Here is a 20,566-nt window from a genome sequence, read left to right as displayed (position 1 = left end):
TTTTAGAGAAGTTGTATGATGTAGAATTGATGAAAATAACTTGTTTTTGTGTGTCCCTTAAGTATAAAACAAATGCAGCTAAAGAAGATGAAACAAGTCATGCCTTCGTTCACCTTTAAAAAAGAACAAATCACATGTTGAAAATACTTGTCATCAAACTTTATGTAAGAAGGTAAAATTAAACCTTTTGGTTTTCTCAAGAACAATTACAAAAAGTCAGTGTTCAATATGATTTCTTTTCGTGTAGCTGCTGTTTTGGAGTGTATTGTGTTGTCTATCTGTACTTCTACCAACCTAGCAATTACTTTGCATTTAACAGCTGTTCTGTTGCATATTCTTTTTTCTCTCTGTATACTGGCATTTAAATGCAATGAATAGTTCTGCCTAGAAACCCTGAATGAAGTTTTCAAATCTCAAATTATTAGACACATTTGTACTCAGAACTTAGTTCTGAATATCCTCATTTGAACCATTGTTGTGTATATATTATGATGTCAATAGCTTGTATTCTTAGATTTAATACACTGCTTCCAATTAAAGTATGAGCGACAAATTACTGCAACGTATTGATACACTACCAAAATGGGTCTGTGTCTTTGTACAGAATTCAGATCAAAGATGCGTCACAACTGTGTGAGTCATTACTGATAACTTCAGTCTCAACAACTTTCAAATTTGGCAGTTACAGTACCAAGGTTTGTTGTCTAATACATCACTCTGTTCATCTAGCCATGATGATATCTACCAATAGACAGGTATTTATTTGCAACAATGAATATTGCGCGTCCATTCAGCAGCATTATGAAAGTAAACTGTTATTCAACTTTGCCACGGTGTAGACAGTGTTGTGACTACTATAGCTAAATCTATGTCAATACATCAGGGCAAGTTCAGTCATGTATCAATACGTTGTATTACTTCATCATTCTTACTTCGATTGGAAGCACTGTAAATTATATATATATATATATATATATAACCTTGAGAAATTTTGTTGTGTATATTAAGTATTGTGTAATTTGTGATGTCATAGACTTTCTGCATACTGTGTGTTAGATGGATGGAAATAGTGTAATAGTAGAAACTTTGTTTAAAGTTGTAAGTTATTTTATGTAGCCTCAGTGAATTTTCTTTTTATAGTCACTTTAATACATTTGACTTGTTATAGTTCATCAGTTTCAAATATTGCACAAAACATGTTCATCGTGTAAGCAAATAACATTTAAAAAAACAAGAAAATTTGATAGGAATTGTTAGGGAAAAGATTCAGTGCATGCAGGTGAAACTGTTCAGGATAATATATATGTGTTTACAATGGTTTGTAATTTGCATAGCCTAATATGTAACATGTGAAGTTAATGCCACTGATTGGCCTCATCCATGAGTGAGAATAGTCACATTCATATTACAGGCTGTAAGATACACAGTGTCATGCTACCCTACAAGCCACAACTTGGGATGGTGGTTGATAGAGTGACACACTCCACTCTACAAGCCACAACTTAGAGTGGTGGCTGATAGAGTGACACACGCCACCCTACAATCCACAACTTAGAGTGGTGGCTGATAGAGTGACACACGCCACCCTACAATCCACAACTTAGAGTGGTGGCTGATAGTGACACACTCCACCCTACAATCCACAACTTAGAGTGGTGGCTGGCTGATAGAGTGACACACTCCACCCTACAATCCACAACTTAGAGTGGTGGCTGATAGAGTGACACATGCCACCCTACAATCCACAACTTAGAGTGGTGGCTGATAGAGTGACACACTCCACCCTACAATCCACAACTTAGAGTGGTGGCTGGCTGATAGAGTGACACACTCCACCCTACAATCTACAACTTAGAGTGGTGGCTGATAGAGTGGCATGACATAGCATTGAAAAGATAGCAACACTGAAGGATAGTAATATACAATGTATGCATCCATGTTTTGCACTGAACTGTACATAGATTCTTTTATGATATTTTGGACTTTATATTTTAACTGAGATATCAGCTTTTCACAGATTCATCTTCCTAATGCTTTCATTATATCTAAAAACAACAGTCGTACATATTGGTTGATATTATGAATAATTACCCCAGAATATCATATAAATTTGCACTCACATTGTAAAGTGGATTTATTAAATTCTCCACAGTAAATGTTTGACATGTATTTTAAAGCAACTTGTCCAAAATGGAATGATATTTACAAAAGTCTGACAAAGAAGATATATTGATGGTAATAAATAAATCGTAAACAGTATGTGTAGTCTTTGCGTTGACGATCCCTTTCTCAATGAATACATTTTTTTTTGTGAAGATATCCAATGGTTCTATATCTTCTAAAAGTTCCTATCACTTAGCACAGTTGCCTTGGTATCGGGTGGCAAAATATACTATGCTATAATATCTGAGCAGATGGTATAATTCTGAGATCGGATAACTGCTGAACAGATTGCTATCTACAAGGGACATGATCACGAGTTTGACGTGATGAATATCACGAGCGACACACTGATGAGACTACACAATGAATATATGAAATTCAAACAACTTTCGTGTGTTGTTTGATCAATTGAAACAATTTTCAAGTTGAAAAATGCCAGTTTCTTTGTATTTCTAATAGAAACACGTGCCCATGGCCAAGTAAATCATATTTTAGAAGTTTTTATTGCTATTAGTACGGAAGACTTATGACGACAGAATTTAATGTTGCTACAGTCTAACTAAGACAGACAAGGATAAATATAAGTTCAACGGTAGATGGCAGTATACATCATTATACTCAATTTATTCACAAAGGTCAAAAACGCGAAATTGCGACTGTTTGCGGTCTCAAAACGACTTATTACGAAAGAGTTGAAAAATGTCATTTTCCTTCTGTTGGCAGTAATAAAACATGTCTATGGCCGAGGCAAATCATATTTTAGAAGATTTATGATAGAAAACACGAACGTAGATTCTAGATTATTTAGGATAAATATATTGAAAATTAATAGAATTATAATATAAACAGAAAATCCCATACTTCCTTTATACTTTCCAAAATTTCTTTTCGAATCTGATCGCGTTTACAATAGTTTTCATAGTCTGGTTGATGTTGAATACATAAGACGAAATGAAAAAAAAAGTGTGCTTCCGTCGACAACCCAACACTTTTTTGCATGCAAAATGGTAACAATTTACTTCTATTTCCATGTACACCTTCATGCTTTTGCCTCATTTGTGGTCATTTAAAAAAATCGTATTCCAGAGAGAAACCAGGTCTTTTAAGACTATAACAGTACAGTCTGCATATATAAAGTCGACATTGTAAAAAAGAAAGGCCTGGGCGCTTGCCCGTGTGAGGGCGCTAACCCGAGGAGATACGGTATAACGTTTTTATTTACTTTAACTTAGGCCAAAAAATATTGGTTCCGGTAACCCCTACCGACTAGTACTTTTTAGATAAACCGTGGAGATGGATAAACTAAATATCGGTCCGTAATAATGAGTTATAAATTGATATACCTTCATAATTTAGAAATTTTTAAGACAGAAACATAAAATATAGAAGGTTTTTTTTTTTTTTTTTTTTATAAATTTAGGATAAATGTATATCGGCAATGGGAAATTTATTCAATGAACAGTTACAATTTCGTTTTCATGATGTATACTGCCATCTACAGGCGACTTTATATCGATATTTGTGTTTCATTGAATAATTTTCCATTGCAGATATCTATTTATCTTAACTTATCAAAAATCCCTTCTAAATTTTGTATTTTATGTTCTTGTAAGTCGTTTTCACAGTAGCAGTTTGCAAGTCGCAGGTTGCAGTTTTCGAGTCGTAGTCGCTGTCCTCCCTGTCTTTCCATATAAATATATATGTTCAAGCAACAATAATAGTCTCTAATATTTGAGACGATTTTTGTGTTTATGTATTCAACACCAACCAGACTATGAAAACTATTTAAACGTGTTCGGATTCAAAATAGAAATTTTGACATTATAAAGAAACTATGGGATTTTCTCTGTTTATATTTCTATGAATTTTTTTTATATATTTATGCTAAATTATCTAGAATCTACTCAAAAGTTCAAGTTTTCTATTATAAATCTTCTAAAATATGATTTGCCTCGACCATGGACACGTTTAATTACTGCCAACAGAAGGAAAGTGACATTTTTCAACTCTTTCGTTAATAAGTCGTTTTGAGACTGCAAACAGTCGCAATTTCGCGGTTTTTTTTACCTTTGTGAAGGAATTTGAGTTTGATGATGTATACTGCCATCTACAGTTGAACTTATATTTATCCTCGTTTTTTCTTAGGTTGGCGTAGGGTTCACTTCAGAGCCTATCTATGTTCAAGCAACACATTTCCTCTCTATCATTTGAGACGACTTTTGTGTCTAGATCTAGGAAAATGAAAATAAATCTTTGTTTCAGATAACATGACTTCAGAAAATAGAGTAGGTAGGTAGGAATTTTATCTTATTTTACTTTAAATTTTAAATTTTAGAAAGATTAAAGATACTCGTCGGTCACAATACTTCAGAGATGCTGATTGGGAATGAACGTAGTATTTGTACAATCTTCCCGCGGTGAAGTCATGTACACAGAAGTAGAAGAAAAAAACTTAACACGCTTGAGTTCGTGAGGACGGAGATATCTCATTCTTCATTTCATGGCAAATTTAACCAAATTTTTGAATATAGATGTAAACTTTCATGATGTATATTTTGTTTTCTATCATTTCCTGTAGTCACGTGAAATAACTTGTCATAATGAACTAAGCACTGGGAAGAAATTGTCGGCAAAAAAACACAGATACCCTGATGACGAGTCTACGTGACTGGAGCAGCACCCTCAACGACAGATAATCTCATTTCTGGACGTACGAATTTACAAGCAAAATACCGATACATCCAAGCTTGCATGATACAGAGTATTTTTTTTTACTTGGAGTGAAATAAACTTCTGCATTATAGTTTCAAAACAACCTACAGTTTCATTTAATCAGTGGTGAAGCGATGATATTTAGCGGATGATGTGTTGATGGTATCGGGCAATTGAAATATTGCTACCCACGCCAGCTGACCCACGCTTTCCACGGTAAGACAGTGGGCGTACTTAACCGGATTTATCAGGAAGTTTAAGTGTTATATGTATATCAACATTAGGACCACCAAGTGGTTAATACTTCAATTTGTATGAACAGAGTATGAAATATTGGTTATATTCTTTGTTGCTGACAATCTGATACTCTGCGGTCTGTATTTGACAAGGGGGGGAGGAGAGAGAGAGAGAGATCTAGAGAGAGAGAGAGAGAGAGAGAGAGAGAGAGAGAGAGAGAGAGAGAGAGAGAGAGAGAGATCTAGAGAGAGAGAGAGAGAGAGAGAGAGAGAGAGAGAGAGAGAGAGAGAGAGATCTAGAGAGAGAGAGAGAAAGATCTAGAGAGAGAGAGAGAGAGAGAGAGAGAGAGAGAGAGAGAGAGAGAGAGAGAGAGAGAGAGAGAGAGAGAGAGAGAGAGAGAGAGAGAGAGAGAGAGAGAGGGAGAGAGAGAGAGAGAGATTTCTTGTAGCTTATTCTATATATGTATAAATTTAAATCAGGTGTTATATATTCACTTACGTTGCGGAAGTATTCAACACGTTTGCGACTGAAAACCAAATCGTATTCGATCACATTATCTTTCTATCGGTTTACTTTTCTCATCGCATATCACTAATATTACATGCGATATGTGTGCTAAAATGTGTGCTCTAGATACATATCCGAGTCCGATAGGAAGATAAAATTTAGGGGGAAGTGCTGTAGGGTGGGGAAGGGGAGGGGTTGCAGAAAAGTAATTTAAAATGTAGATGAACCTTGTGATCGTAAATATAATGCCAATCTACTATAAGACGATAAACGCCAGGATAAACCGAGGATCCTTAATTAAGCCAAATAACAAAAATTGTGTGTTTTCGATAACCCGAACGACCCTAGTTTAAGTCTCCGATCCTAAACATTTTTTTTTAAATATTTAAAAAGAAAGAGATAAGAAATTCTTTGTTTTCTTGACCTTCATGTACCATTGTAACGTCTGTTTTCTTTCTTCCGCGATGTATGTACATAATTCATCAAACGTTGACTATCTAGAAGGGGTATTTTGACCACCATTTCGTTTGTGTTTGGGTCGAAACAATGTTTTTCAAAACAATTAAAAACATAAAATAGAATAAAATAAAATAAAATGAAATAAAATAAAATGAAATGAAATGAAATGAAATGAAATGAAATGAAATGAAATGAAATGAAATGAAATGAAATGAAATGAAATGAAATAAAATAAAATAAAATAAAATAAAATAAAATAAATAAAATCCCTACCTACCCTATTTTTTAAGGCCATATTATCGGAAACAAACAATTATATTTGTTTTCCTTATAAGAATGACGTAGCCTAGTATAATCTACTGATGTCTGGATTTTCACTACCGTCTTCGATGGGGGTGGGGTGAGGATTGACAAAATGCTCACATAACAAGATACTAGGGCTTTGAATGACGTCATAAGAACATTAAATGCGATTGATACACGAACAATTAAAAAATTCTGGTATCAGTTATGATACTATTAGATTTAATTTTGAAAATATACCTATAAGCTCTTATAAATGATTTTCATTTCTGAGAAAAATCATCGAAATCGAGGCTGGGTGATCATTAATTTAGGAATTTAATCGAGCATCACAAAAAGTTTGTTATAATTAAAGACTTTTTTTTACCATGGGTAAGTTACATTTTAATTTAAATTGCCTAGTCCGTAATATTTAAAGGGAGAAATTTTTAGAGCAATACAATTCTTGACCAAACCGGATCGAGAATTTTCCTTTATTAAAATAGTCAAATAGTATGATATCTTGCTATGAAAAGTTTTATCCAGTTCAATTGTTGAAAGTTTAAATATGGTACATGTAATTTATACCTTAAAATGTATAATAGTCAGTAATGTTAAGAAAAAAGACGATTGAGTTTCGTGATATTGTAATTTTTCCAGATTCATGATTTTTGCACTCTCCCCAGCAACCTGCCGGGTGGTTTGTTGACTCGAGCGTCTTGAGCGTGGAGCTCAGAGATGACGGATTGAAAACAGCGTGAGCATCGTTGCATAATGTATATACACATACATCACGCCCAAACACTGCAGAGATGCTCATTGCGAGTGCACGAAACTCATTCCCTCCTCCCGATATTACTACGAATTCCGCGAAAAGTCATAGAATTCCTCCGGGAAAAGTTATAGTCTAATAAATTTGTTGTTGCATTTCATGTTCGTTACATTTTCAACTGACTTATTCGACAGTTATGATCTTTTGACTGTTCGACACCAGCGTTTCATTTATATTTCAACGAGGAGTTGGGACCAGTGAAATTACCTAGACAAACTAAACCCATATCAAATCAGGTCTTCCTCTGGCTTCTAAATAAATAATGAATAACGAAGAATGAAATAGATAAATAAATAAATATTGATAAAATATGTATATCACGACTACATCTGACGATTCACATGAACTTTCCATTTTTATCCTCATGTAAAAATGATGTAATGTATATTGGAAGAGCAATCGTTCGTTACAAATGCATCTAGCTTTACACAGGTAAACGTATCTTCATCTGACAGTGTGTCATTCTAAACCGGAATTAAATGAAATACATCGTAGCCTACGACAATATGAAAATATTTGATATCTTTCTATTTACATATGGTTAGTATTGATTACGGACTAATTGTAAACTCATTTTAACTGTTACCATAGTAACACTGGGTTTCGTCGCCGGGTATTTAGGATTCCGGTAGTAACATCGAGGACTATATGACAAGAGAAATGATATTAATATTTGTAACAAAATGAACACTATGGATTACAATGAAATTTGGTCAACTCATAATTTACTGGTCAATTTGTGATAATATACAGGTGCAGCAGAAAACCAGTATTGCTACTCTTTACAGATGAATGGCATATACTCAACCAAACTATTGGCTGATTGTTTACATACATCAGTATGATGTCATATGTTCTATAACTAATTGAGGGAGTTCTACATTCACAATTTGGAGAGTTCTGTACGTTTCTATTGCGTATTTTACCATATCATACCGTAGCTTACTCTAGATCTCCCTACATAATTTTCCGTGCTACGTGCTACAGTGAGGCCCTTCAAGGCCAAACAGCGAGTTACTAAAGTAGCAACTTCACGAACACCACATGTGTACCTGCCTACCTACACAGCTTGTCCGTGCTACGTACGTACCTACCAACCACCTACACTGTTTGCATACACATACATTCACACACATGCACACAATGCAAGCATGCACATACACACCAACACACACACACACACACAGAAAACAAAGACGGACACAGTATTGTTGAAAATGCGTAACCATCTATTTTCACATTGAGTTCATCTACAATAATATCATATTGTGAGTAAAACTTTCATCCAAGAATAAAACTTGGACAAAATGTCCTTCGTTTTCCCACTATTTCTTTACACAAAATAATAAATACAAATGGTATATAAAAAACTCTGTAAAATGCACCAACCAGGGATAGGAATCTTAACCGATTATTATTGGTAAAAACCATACACTAATTACCATTTCGGATTTTTGGGTGCATTTTTTTTCATTTCTTTGCATGAGAAATATATGAAGAGAAACTGTCTTGAAAATACATTGATCTTATAATATGGAGAATGAAAAATATATGTTTTGTTTTTTTGTATTCTTGGAAATAAATGCTTTCCCTAACCTTTGACCCCTATAATCATTTGTTTGTGTTGTGTGATATTGCTTTACTCCAGGCGGTTGTAGTTGTTCTCTAGGTAGAAATATTTGAATGCAGCAAAGTTTTGGAAGCCAACACAGCTTCAGCGTACCAATAGTAGCAGCTGGGAGAAAAATGACAAAAAACTGTTGTATATAAACTTGACATCTCTTCTTTTTTTTAAAAATGTTGAAATTGTTATTAAAATTTGAATAAAATGCACAGAAATACTACGTAAATGGTCAGAATGTATGCAACAAATGGTGTGAAATAGAATGGCAATATGGCTGACCAGACTGTGACCTTTGACCTTCAACTGCAGAAAGGTCACAACACTTTACTGCCGCTTGTACAAGTGTTCAAACTACATAGTTCCTTATACAATGATTGTTGAGCCACTAAAAAAATACATCCTGGTAAACTACACTTTGTGGACAATCGACACATTTTTGAAACTACGAGAAATTTTCTGTTATAGTGTTAAACTTTTGGCATGGAATTCCTCTTTCGCCAAGTCAGTTCATAGTTTTCACGATACAAATATCCGTACACACAATGAACATTCTTTTCAAAAAAGTTGGAACTTTTTTCTCTCGTAATACTGCTGTGCACTCTTAAACAAAGATACGACGACACAATGGAAATCCTTTTTTTTCTTGTCACTAAAACTTACAAACACGTAAACAGACTGCAAGGAAAACTCTGACTTGAAAAATTATTTTGTTGAAAAAAAGTTGGATATATGTACATGTGTACTCTATTTTCACCCTGTCACTACCCATAGGTTTGAATGGTATAGTCCAGCTTAGGAAATATAATCTTTTTTTTTTTTTTTTTTTACAGAAAACACTTGAATATCAGATTGGTAGACTTTGACTGAAAAGTTTGGCGGTGTGTGTCAGCAACTGAAAATACAGATATATGAACAGACACCGAGAAAACACTGATTGGCAGCTACGAAAAGTATGTCGTTTTGGTGATTGCATATACCTCAGGTTAATTCATGGAAGATCACTTTGTTTTTCTCCTTCCATTTATAGTCAAAAAGGCCTTTTTTTGTGTTTCTTTTATATAAAAAGTCGTATTGCAGCATTTGTGTAAAAGATTTAAAAAGTGCTTCATGCAATGAACATTAATACACATTACAACCTGTCAACTGATTGGTGCTACATACACTGTAGTTTTTTTGGTTAAGTTAAAGGTGCTAAAATCATTGTCATGTGATTGGCTGAATATCATAATTTGCTCCCTAGGTTGGCATAAATTACCTCCAGCAGTTTCTACCAACGCGAATTTGATTGGTTCTCCGTCAGACATAAGAATTTGGTGATTTGAATATATTCAGATGTACCAGTCAAGGCGGCCTGTGGCATTCCTGGACACCAAATATGACTCATGGATTCAACTTTCTACACATATTTACATTTGTACATAATACACAAGAACATTAAAGTGCATTTTCTTGTGCACACACAACAAAGATACGTAAAAGCCTCGCATCACTTGATAAAAACACCTTTGTGTTTCTTCGTTTTGTAAAAAATAAAATTCCTATTTGTTCCCAGAATCCTCCTTGATCATGTGTTTGCCATGTGATTATCATATGATTAACATTTCATTACCATGTGATTATCATATGATTAAAACCTCATTACCATGTGATTATCATATGATTAACATTTCATTATCATGTGTTTATCATATGATTAACATTTCATTATCATGTGATTATCATGTGATTAACATTTCATTATCATGTAATAACATGTGATTATGATGTGTGATGAATTGATACTATCTCCGTTTAAAAGTGTTTCTCTGTTATCTGACATGTACTCTTTGAGATAAGCTTCTGCAGCACATTGGCAATAAATCTTTCAGGAAGCCCAGAATAATATGTCCGTAGGGCGTTGCAACATAAGTATTTTACAAAAAAAAATATCAAAATTAAAAATAGAGGAAAAAAAAGACAGCCACTTTTAGTCCGTCAGCACTTGTCCTTCTTACATCATCTTCTGTCATGTGATCATCATAAGGTCACCATTGGCATTGGTCTGCATTTCATGTCACATGTCAGTCATGTGATCATGTTCATATGCATATACTTTTGACTTCTTCATAAAGAAAGACCGCAAATGGAATTTCTTGGCAGCAGATATTTTGTCAAGGTATTTTACTGCAAAAAAAAAAGAAGAAAAAAAAGGTGAGAGAGAGAAAAAAAACAAGTGTGAAGAGTTGAATAAAAGGTCAGCTGTGTTTAGGCCACAGCTGTGTATATGGGTGTATACATGGGTTTATACTCTCTGCACTATACATGTGATTTGCCGGGACTCAAAGCTGTCTAATGACAAACAGCAGGTCTATATTTATCATAATACCACTACAAGTCTAATGAGGCAAACTATGTGGTTACTTTTGTAACATGGCGTCTTTTGTTTACTTACTAAAAATGTAATCATTTCCCGTACACTTTTGAGTCATGTGGCTAATGATCTGTAACATATACCATCACATAACAGTTTATAAATGCAATAAAATGACATTACATCAAAATTAAAAACACATTTCGTCTTTGTCCATGATTGCAGCTGTTACCATAGCTTATAATACATGGTGTGATTATATTTCAGTCAAACAAGTGGCCGTGCCATATTATTGGCAGTGTCCTGTTGCACACTAACTGTTTTAAAATTTAGGGTACTGGCATGGGGTCACAGGGGGTGTGAGAAGTATACGCGGGTGATACCAATGTCGCAATCAATGCACATAAACTAGGATGACTTTACGTGACTGACATCACATACTTCAATATTTTGGTGCATATGGGTGTCCATGAAACCAAGCTATTACAAGGGACATTTTTTGAAGAATGGTATATCTAGGAAAAGAATTGGCCTTCGAAATGTCTCTCTTTTTCATAACTCAAGGCAATTATTAGACATAGTAATGATTGAAAATGTTATATTTTACAACGATACCATAAGCAGTATCAAATTTTTCATGAAAAATGGCAAAAAAAATGTTGTAAAACTTGTTACTTTTCTTTCAAATTGGATTGACAGTTGTGTTTTATATTGCTTGGGTCCAAAGACATAGCCATACACATAGAAGGGATGGAACAATATTTAGTTTGGAAATTCCGTGAGAGGTCAAAAGGTCACTGCACATTTTGACATGAAAAGTGTCAGAGTAAAGTATACACACTATTTTTATCAGTACTAACAAAATGTTAAGCTTCAACAGCTGGAATTGAAGCAAATTTCTTTCTTTTTTTCTTTCTTTCTATTTTGTGTGATTATTTATATTTTTATTTCTACTATCGGTAAACATGGGGTTATACTTGTTGAAGTGTGTGTGTGATCACTTTGTAGCCAAACCCAGCTCACATCTAGCCTATTCACTGTACTGTCAAAATACATTGTGAGAAATACATAATCAATGGGTAATCACTATACTATTTCCGGTAAAGGTTTTTGAATAGTTTTTCAAAATAAACAAATCTAATGAAAAATGTTACGGCTATTTGAATGAAAATCTTGTGTAACTGAACGGGGGAGGGGGGGGGGGGGTGCAGTGGAGGGTTGGATTGGTGGGGAATGAGTATGTACATAACATGTAGAAAGAAATTGAGGGCAGAAGTGCATTTGTAGTAGTTTTCTTTTACTAGGCTTTACAACCCTGATAACAGAGACTGAGCGATATCGTAAAATCCATCGTAATCATACATTTTGTTTAGGAATATAGTTACCTAGGTACTTGAGGTAGATTACCAGGAGCTACAAAGCCATCATATCCTTCTATTTTCATTGAACTATTTGTAGACTTTCAGACTTTATTCAACCTTTGTACGGCTCTAGGCCAATAAGATTTTTAGATTGTAAGAGACTTTGACCACTTTCAACATTCTTAGACAAAAATTTGCATATCACTCTTCAGATCACTTTTTTGCCTTGAATGATTCCCTCACAAATACCACAGCTATGGTAACATCCTCACCATCGTTGATCTGATCACTGCCTGGAACAAAAAAACTCTGGTGACATCCTAAACATTGCTATCAATTAAGTGGTTTGTGGCTTTCAGTCGTTCACACAAACAGACAGACAGACAGACAGACAGACATTTTACTTTGCCTTGCAGCACTACTGAGCTACAAATTCAGTCATGCTGCAAAGTCTGTTTCCTCACCTGATTAATTCACACTCTTGCCTAAGAATACTGATTTCATCTTGTAGTCTGTTATTACAATTCTTCAACGAATCCAACTCTTCTGCACACTGCAATAAAAAAAACAACATCAGTATCGGTTAAAAAACTTATCATTGTTTTGAAAACAACACTATATTCTTTTAAATCAAGGGCCAATTTTTGTCTCAACAGCAGGAAAACTACGTACTCTACTTTCATAGGATGGATCAGAGTAAAAGTAAAAATTATGAAATATTTTGATGAATAATCCACCATTATCGAAATCTATAAACCCATCCCTTCTAAACATGTACAGTTTTGACAAAATTAATAACTCAAAAAAGTAGAATAAAGTATATTCGCAGTGTTAAATTAACTTTTCACATTCATAAATATGTATTTGTATTTTGTTCATAATGTATATGTTGTCATGGTTACAGACTAGATCAGTTCAGACTGAATTATTTCCATGATTTTCACCAGATCTACTGTTATCCAACTTAGGATTTCTTTCTCTGATATGAATACATTTGGGGTTTTTTTCTATCTATCTTTTAAAAAAAAGAAATAACTAAATAGATAAACAAACAAATGAAAGAACAAACAAACAAACAAACAAATAAATAACTAATTAAACTCTTCAATGGTGATTATAGAATGTTGTAAAACTTAAAGGAAAGGACTGCTGACACAAACAAAGCTAAGAATTGCCACTGGGGTTTAAGCCAATAAAACTGTAATATTTATAGTCTTTTTTTTTAACGAAACGATTGCAAACTTGCGTTTTTACATCGTGGAACTTGGACCTTCTCATCAAAAGTGAAATACAAGTCAATAGGTTGATATTGTACTTCCAGCTAGAAACCACGATTTATAGTTTTACTACACCTATGTGACAATCACAACACTGGAGGAAGTAAAAAACACTCGTAAAGAAAACATCACTGAGATTTATGTTCCCTCATGAATATGCAAATTATGACCTCTGACCCAAACAGGAATTCTCAGGTGGATTCTTTTCATCTCTCATTCTCACCTTTTGGAATCTTACTACTACTACTACTCCTACTCTAGTATGTTACTTTTTTTTTTTTTGCAGAAAACATTCAAGTGTTAGTTTATTTTCTCATCAAAAAGACACAAAATTCTCTACTCATTCTGTTTACACTGTAGAAGCTGGTAAAGGCTCCTGAGAAATATAAAATTCATGAAGTAATGAAACGTGAATAATTATCATACAGTCTGTATGCACAGATTTTTTGTTTTTCATTTTGCATGAAATTTCAAAAATTAGTATTCTCATACAATATACTGCACTTGTTACTCATACTTTTATCTCCTCTCCAACATCAACTTTACCTTCATATTCAACTAATTTTACACGATGGGCAGTGAATGAAGTGCAAATAAAAAACCAGAACCCAGTATGACTAATCCATACAACTGTTGACCAATCACTGTTTAGTGAACCAAGAAACGTAACAATTGATTGGTTGATACATCTGGTGAGTGTCTTTCAACACCTGTTTTGGGGTAGCAATTCATTTAGTTTCAAATATAGGGTAATCAAATAAATCTGACTCCTGTAATGATTTTTATAATTCTTGCTAATATTTCCGACATTAAAGAATACACCACTCGGAATCATTTTAATGAAACCAGCGTGTCTGATTGGTTTAGTCACTATTGCTTCATTAAAACACACTAATTAGAATCATTTTAATTAAAATCCGAGTTTCTCATTGGTTTGGTGACTCAAAATTAGTGTTTCAGATTGGCTGGCGACAATTTTCCAGGAATACAATTTCCGTCAAATCTGAAAGCAGACAAACAGACAAAAGTTGGAGTCGATGACTCAAAGGATAATATATATGATAAATGCTTTGTTATAATGAGTTACATGGTGGGATTTGTAAATGTGAACCATCTATCACCTCTATCTGTGGTCTGCTAATCCACGTGTCAAGTTTAATCCGGTTCTCAACCCCATTGGGCCTGACATACAACTTTTATCAACATTCACCGAATCTTATGAATGAAAGTGGGCTTAGCTGGGACTAAACCTTGCAGAGAAAAGCATAAATTTATCAATCACACAACTGTCATAAATTTTTATTTTTTATGGATTTTTGGCTAGAATTCACTGTTTTGTATGCCGTACACAGATGTAGTGATTTTACACTACTAATCCTCGTTTTGCTGTGAAATGTCTATGTGAACATAACAAGACAGTTTCATGCATTTAGGAGTAACAAACGACCTACAAAATTCTCTTATACTAAAATATTAAATTTGAAAAAAAAAACAAAAAAAACTACCTGGTACCAACCGAAGTAACTAACTCATCTCAAAATCTTTTTAACCAATGTTTCATCATGAAATTAAACAATTTTAATAATTGATGGATAAAATACAATAGGCCTGAAAATTTTTGTCAGAGACAAATTCTCACTATTTCACAGCAGAAAAAAACTCGAAAACATCTTGTTGTTAAGATGTCTTTAATAACCACTTTGTACATAAAAGCAACATACTAGATTCACTAACGCATGATATTTAGTTTCCTGTAACCAGTTGCATGTCAAAATCTATAGTTTTTAAAATCAAATAATATGAAGGTACATCATACATGTACAAGTACACAGCTGTGTGTGTGTGTGTGTGTGTGTGTGTGTGTGTGTGTGTGTGTGTGTGTGTGTGTGTGTGTGTGTGTATGTGTGTGTGTGTGTGCATGTATGTATGGATGTATGTATGTATGTATGTATGTACGTATGTATGTATGTATGTATGTATGTGTGTGTATGTGTGTATGCGTGTATGTGTGTATGTATGTATGTATGTGTGTGTATGTATGTATGTATGTATGTATGTATGTATGTATGTATGTATGTATGTATGTCTATGTATGTATGTATGTATGTATGTATGTATATATGTATGTATGTATGTATGTATGTATGTATGTACATGTATGTGTGTCTGTGTGTGTAGCAATGTATATGAAGAATATTAACAGTCTCTACATGTACGTGTAAAAACTACAAACTGTTCAATTGTTCACAAATATACTATTTTAGCTGTCAATATGTCACATTTGTAATCCTAATGACAACAAATGTATGGATTATAGTGTCTGTGTGCCAACTTCATTTTGTATTCACCAATGTTTGCTATCAAAAAAATTTCAATTTTCTGTCTGCAACTGAAATCAGTTATCAAAACAGTGTAATAAAATATATAGTGTACTTATCGAGTATTGCTACATGTATACAAACTAAAATACGACAACAAATCAAAAGTTATGGTTAACGCAGTCTTATATAGTGTCATACGATGAATACACTTTTGTTTTGTGATATTCAATTTTGTCAAAATTTTGAATGACAAACATAGTGAAGAGAAGGCTTGCAAGAGTTCTAATTTCATATGGCAAACATACTTTTGTTTTGTGATCTCAATTTTGTCAAAATTTTGGATCTCAAAAAAAAAAAGTATGGTGGGAAGGCTTGCAAGACTACTGTGCATAAATTGTTGTTTCCCCGATATTCAATTTTATCAAAATTTAGTTTCTAGCATTCAATTTTATCAAAATTTTGGATTTCAAATAAGAGTATAGAGGGGAGAGAGGTATGCAATAATCAAATCCTTGTGACATGTGCGTATTAGTAGATTGAATATTCTTATTTCTGGCATAAACCACTGCAGCAGCCTTGAGGTACTTACCGGCTTTACATACTTGTAACAAGAAGACAATCTATAGGGAAAAGTCGTCAGATTTTTGGCCAAAACAAACAAATGTGTATCCCTGAACTGTACTCACTACCAAACTAGTACGATTCAAGCACATCAAGGTTGGAATCCCAACATAAGCTTTACTACGACTACAGGACAACTTGTTTCAATACTATCAGTGGTATGTTGGAAGCCATGATGCCAGTAATCCCCTTAGATGCCAAATTTCACAGGGGACTCTGCTTAACCACCATTTGAGTCATCACGCTGGATTACTTCTAAGTCTTTTTTCTAGCTCTCAAGGGACAGACTATGTTTAATGCACTGACTACTGCAAAGCCTCTACTTCTGAGACAAGAACAAAAATATTCTATCTATTATATTTGGTTTTGAGGACAAGTGGTCAGGCTTAATCTCACGGGTATGACATTCACATTCTGTGGCATATTTGTAGTACAATTCTGACTGTTTGGGGACAATTTTTGACAAATTGTCGGAACGGCAACACCATGTACGCTCACTGATCAAACCACGCAATATGAATTGCAAATTATCATAACTTCACGGCTGAGTTGTGTGCAAAATACACAGTTCTGTATTTCGTTGTATTGGGAACATCCATTTTGCTGTCAATTCCTTCTAACATTAGTTTGTTTTGTTCATCTTGTGATCAAAATTGACAATAAGAAGTTGAAACACAAGTAAACCCCTTGTAACAACTGAGGGCTGCGACTCCTGCGAGTAACGTATTGCAACAGGCTTTGTCAAACTTGTTTAACATTTGGTTGTTTTACTGCAAGGCAATGTTGCTGTGATGTTACTGACATGGTGCAGTTGGGGCTAATGTATGAACTCTTGCCCTGTATGTTTTCCCCTAAAAATCCAGTCTTGCCCTGGCACTGTGACAGGGTTCTTCTTATAAATCCAGTGATAATGACAAGTCTCACATCGACTACTCTATAACTCCCATAACATAACGTAGAAATAATAGAACATATTGTCAAATCTTATACAACATTCATTGTGAAAGATCGTCAAATTTTTCCAAATTACCAAAAATTCCACTGGTAAGCCTGCTACTATAAATTCTGGCTTTTGGTTTAAAATTCAACATTTTCAATATTTTGGAGGGAAAATTGCAGAACTGGAATCTAGACATATGTTATGATTTTACATTTTATCCAAAGTGGTGAAAATTTTACGAAAAAAATGAAGAATTTCAACTGAGATGACTGAAACAAACGATTAAAATGATTAAAACCAAAAAAATAACAAAAAAAAACCAGCTTACATTTTTCAAAATTCAAACTGAAACGATAATTTTGTAGGCTGTGAATATGATATCAGTTAATAATCTGTCAAAGACTACATGTCCTTCAAGGCTTCATCTTATATAGCTTATGGCAATGCATTTATGCTGGAATTGAAGATGAAACAAGAAGAAAACTACAAATCGATTGATTTTTCTGCTGCATTAACTAATCTGCTAAACGCCATGTTCTTATGTAATAATACTATTACAAATGATGGAAGCTATCACCTCATTATCAAATTTTGGACTCCGCATCTGTTTCCAAACATATTTTTGTCGACCAAAATTTGAGCGATCCCAGGAATTGTTTTCTTCAAAACCATACATTGCATTAAACACTTTATGTTTTGATTGGTTTGAGTGGAGTAAAACGACGATAAAACACAGAATTACTAGTGTAAATGTCTAAACAGAAAAGATGTATGGCTCCATCTCTCAACAAATGAAGGAGTATAATTATGCAAATTCTGTTCCACAAAATCCATGCGATTATGGATTTTTGTTCAGGAAAATCCGGCACCTGGAGGGATAAGTCACTGTGGGCAATCCCGGAATAATCAGGAGTGAATTAAATGTGGGAATAGTAAATGCACCCAGGGACTTGGTGCCTAATAGATAAGATACAACTGATAGAGCAGTGATTTCTAAACCAGCACAGATGTATAATGTACATACCTTCACTTTGATGACGTTTGACTTGCACAGTAAGACTTCCTACTACACAATTCACATCTACTCATTTTTTTCTCAAAATACATTTTTCTTTTTACATCTCACCTACTATTTCTGGCAATAATAATGTATCAAAATCATAAAATAATTATTTCAGGATTATTAACTTTTTATAATTTTTGTATTATTTTCACTTGCGCCTCAATTTTTTTCAAAAATCATTTTTATTTAGTCTCCTCTTCTCATTTCTGACAATAATACCGTATAGAGCAGCATATTATATATTAATCATTGCAGAACCATACATTATTTATCATTTTTGTGATATTTTTTTCCAATCTTCAATTTTTCTAAAATAAAATTTCTCCCACACTCACATCTGACAGTAATAACGCATCAAACAGTGTAAATATACATTTTCTGTGGGATTTTATTCCAAATTTCATTTTTTTTTTTGCTTTTTGTAGGCTTTTCCCCTGAAAATATTTGTTGTGATCTTTTTTGTAGTATCTTCAAAAAAGATTGAATTTCTGTTCATATTTTGAATGGCCAGATACCAATCCAGTTTATTAAGTAACAATCCTTATGTACATTTAACCTACACACTCCCAAAACTGATATACAAGGATCAAATTAAGCTACCAAAACATTATTACTCAAGTTTTGACACTAGTTAAGATGGACATCTCTTCAAAACAAGTCTTTCTGATGCTGGTATTCCCTATAAACATACAAAATGTACATGATCACAGAAGTTTCAAAATGTATTGCGTCTTTCTGATGGAGGTCTTTTCTAAATATACATGATCGAAATATTTTTCAAAACATACCAAGTCTTTCAGAAGGCGGGCTCTACCCATTTAAATACATCTTTACAATTTTTTTCAAAACATACAGAGTATTTCAGATGGAGGTCTCTATCCGTTAAAATACATCTTTGTTATTTTGTCAAAACATATCGAGTCTTTCAGATGGAGGTCTTACCCAATGAAATACATCCCAAATATATGGAGTCTTTGTGATGGAGGTCTCTCTCTCCCTATTAAACTACATCACTGCAATTTTTTTTTCAAGTTTTTTGAGATTGGGGTCTTCCGTTGTTAATGATGTAGCTAGCCAGATTAGAATATGTAAGAGTTTATGATTTGATGTCATCTAATTGCTATGTAATAAATCTAATCTGATACTTCTCATTCTCATCTGACATTTCAAATTCACGTCTTTATCCCCCTATAAAATCTGGTTATTCAGGCAATGGTCCCACTTGGAGTAGTTCAATGGAAAAAATTGGCTGGGAATGTGGAAAACTCCTCCAGACATGCATTCGGAGAGCCAGGGCAGCTAATAAATGGAATTCTTACATTAATGGAAAAAAAAACTCGGAATCTAAGGTAATGTTGTATTTAGAAGACTTTTCCCTTCTGGGTTGTTTTAATTTTTCAACAAGCTGAGAGATTCCTCTCTCCCAAGTGTAATACATGGTAAATGAGAAATTTTTGCTGTCTTACACACACACACATCTAAGGCTTTTAGCATATTTTAAGGATTTCCATCTTTCAAAGGAAGTACGCATGCCTTGGGTGTATGCTAAAAATGGCCTGAAAGTTCACCAGGATATTTGTTATTAATGGATAATGGATATACAGGTATCTATCAGCAAAACTTGAAAAACAAAACTGCAAAAACATCCTGGATCACAGACATTTTTTGTTTTCAAACATGAATATTACACGCAGGATTTAAGATGTAGAAATGTATGAAAAAGGAAAGAAAATGTCATGAAAAGTAGTACAGTACTGCATACTCTCATACAGCTATTTTCTGTCATAAAACAGTTTTTTGACAATGTACATGTGAAG

The 20,566-nt window shown here is 33.8% G+C and overlaps 1 protein-coding gene across 1 annotated transcript in view; it reads right to left on the bottom strand.

The window, feature by feature from the left end:
• Nucleotides 1-8,426: 8,426 nt before the first annotated feature.
• Nucleotides 8,427-20,566, bottom strand: part of LOC144449182 (uncharacterized) — an 89,514-nt gene continuing 77,374 nt past the window's right edge. Inside the window, exons 4-5 of the mRNA XM_078139684.1 lie at nt 12,992-13,080; nt 8,427-10,979 (exon numbers count right to left, since the gene is read on the bottom strand). Of these exons, the coding sequence (XP_077995810.1) occupies nt 10,967-10,979; nt 12,992-13,080 (102 nt within the window). The 3' untranslated portion in view covers nt 8,427-10,966. The remainder of the gene's footprint in view (nt 10,980-12,991; nt 13,081-20,566) is intronic.

Source organism: Glandiceps talaboti, chromosome 18, assembly GCF_964340395.1.
Source record: "Glandiceps talaboti chromosome 18, keGlaTala1.1, whole genome shotgun sequence".
NCBI lineage: Eukaryota > Metazoa > Hemichordata > Enteropneusta > Spengelidae > Glandiceps > Glandiceps talaboti.
This window is presented reverse-complemented; position numbering and strand designations above follow the sequence as displayed.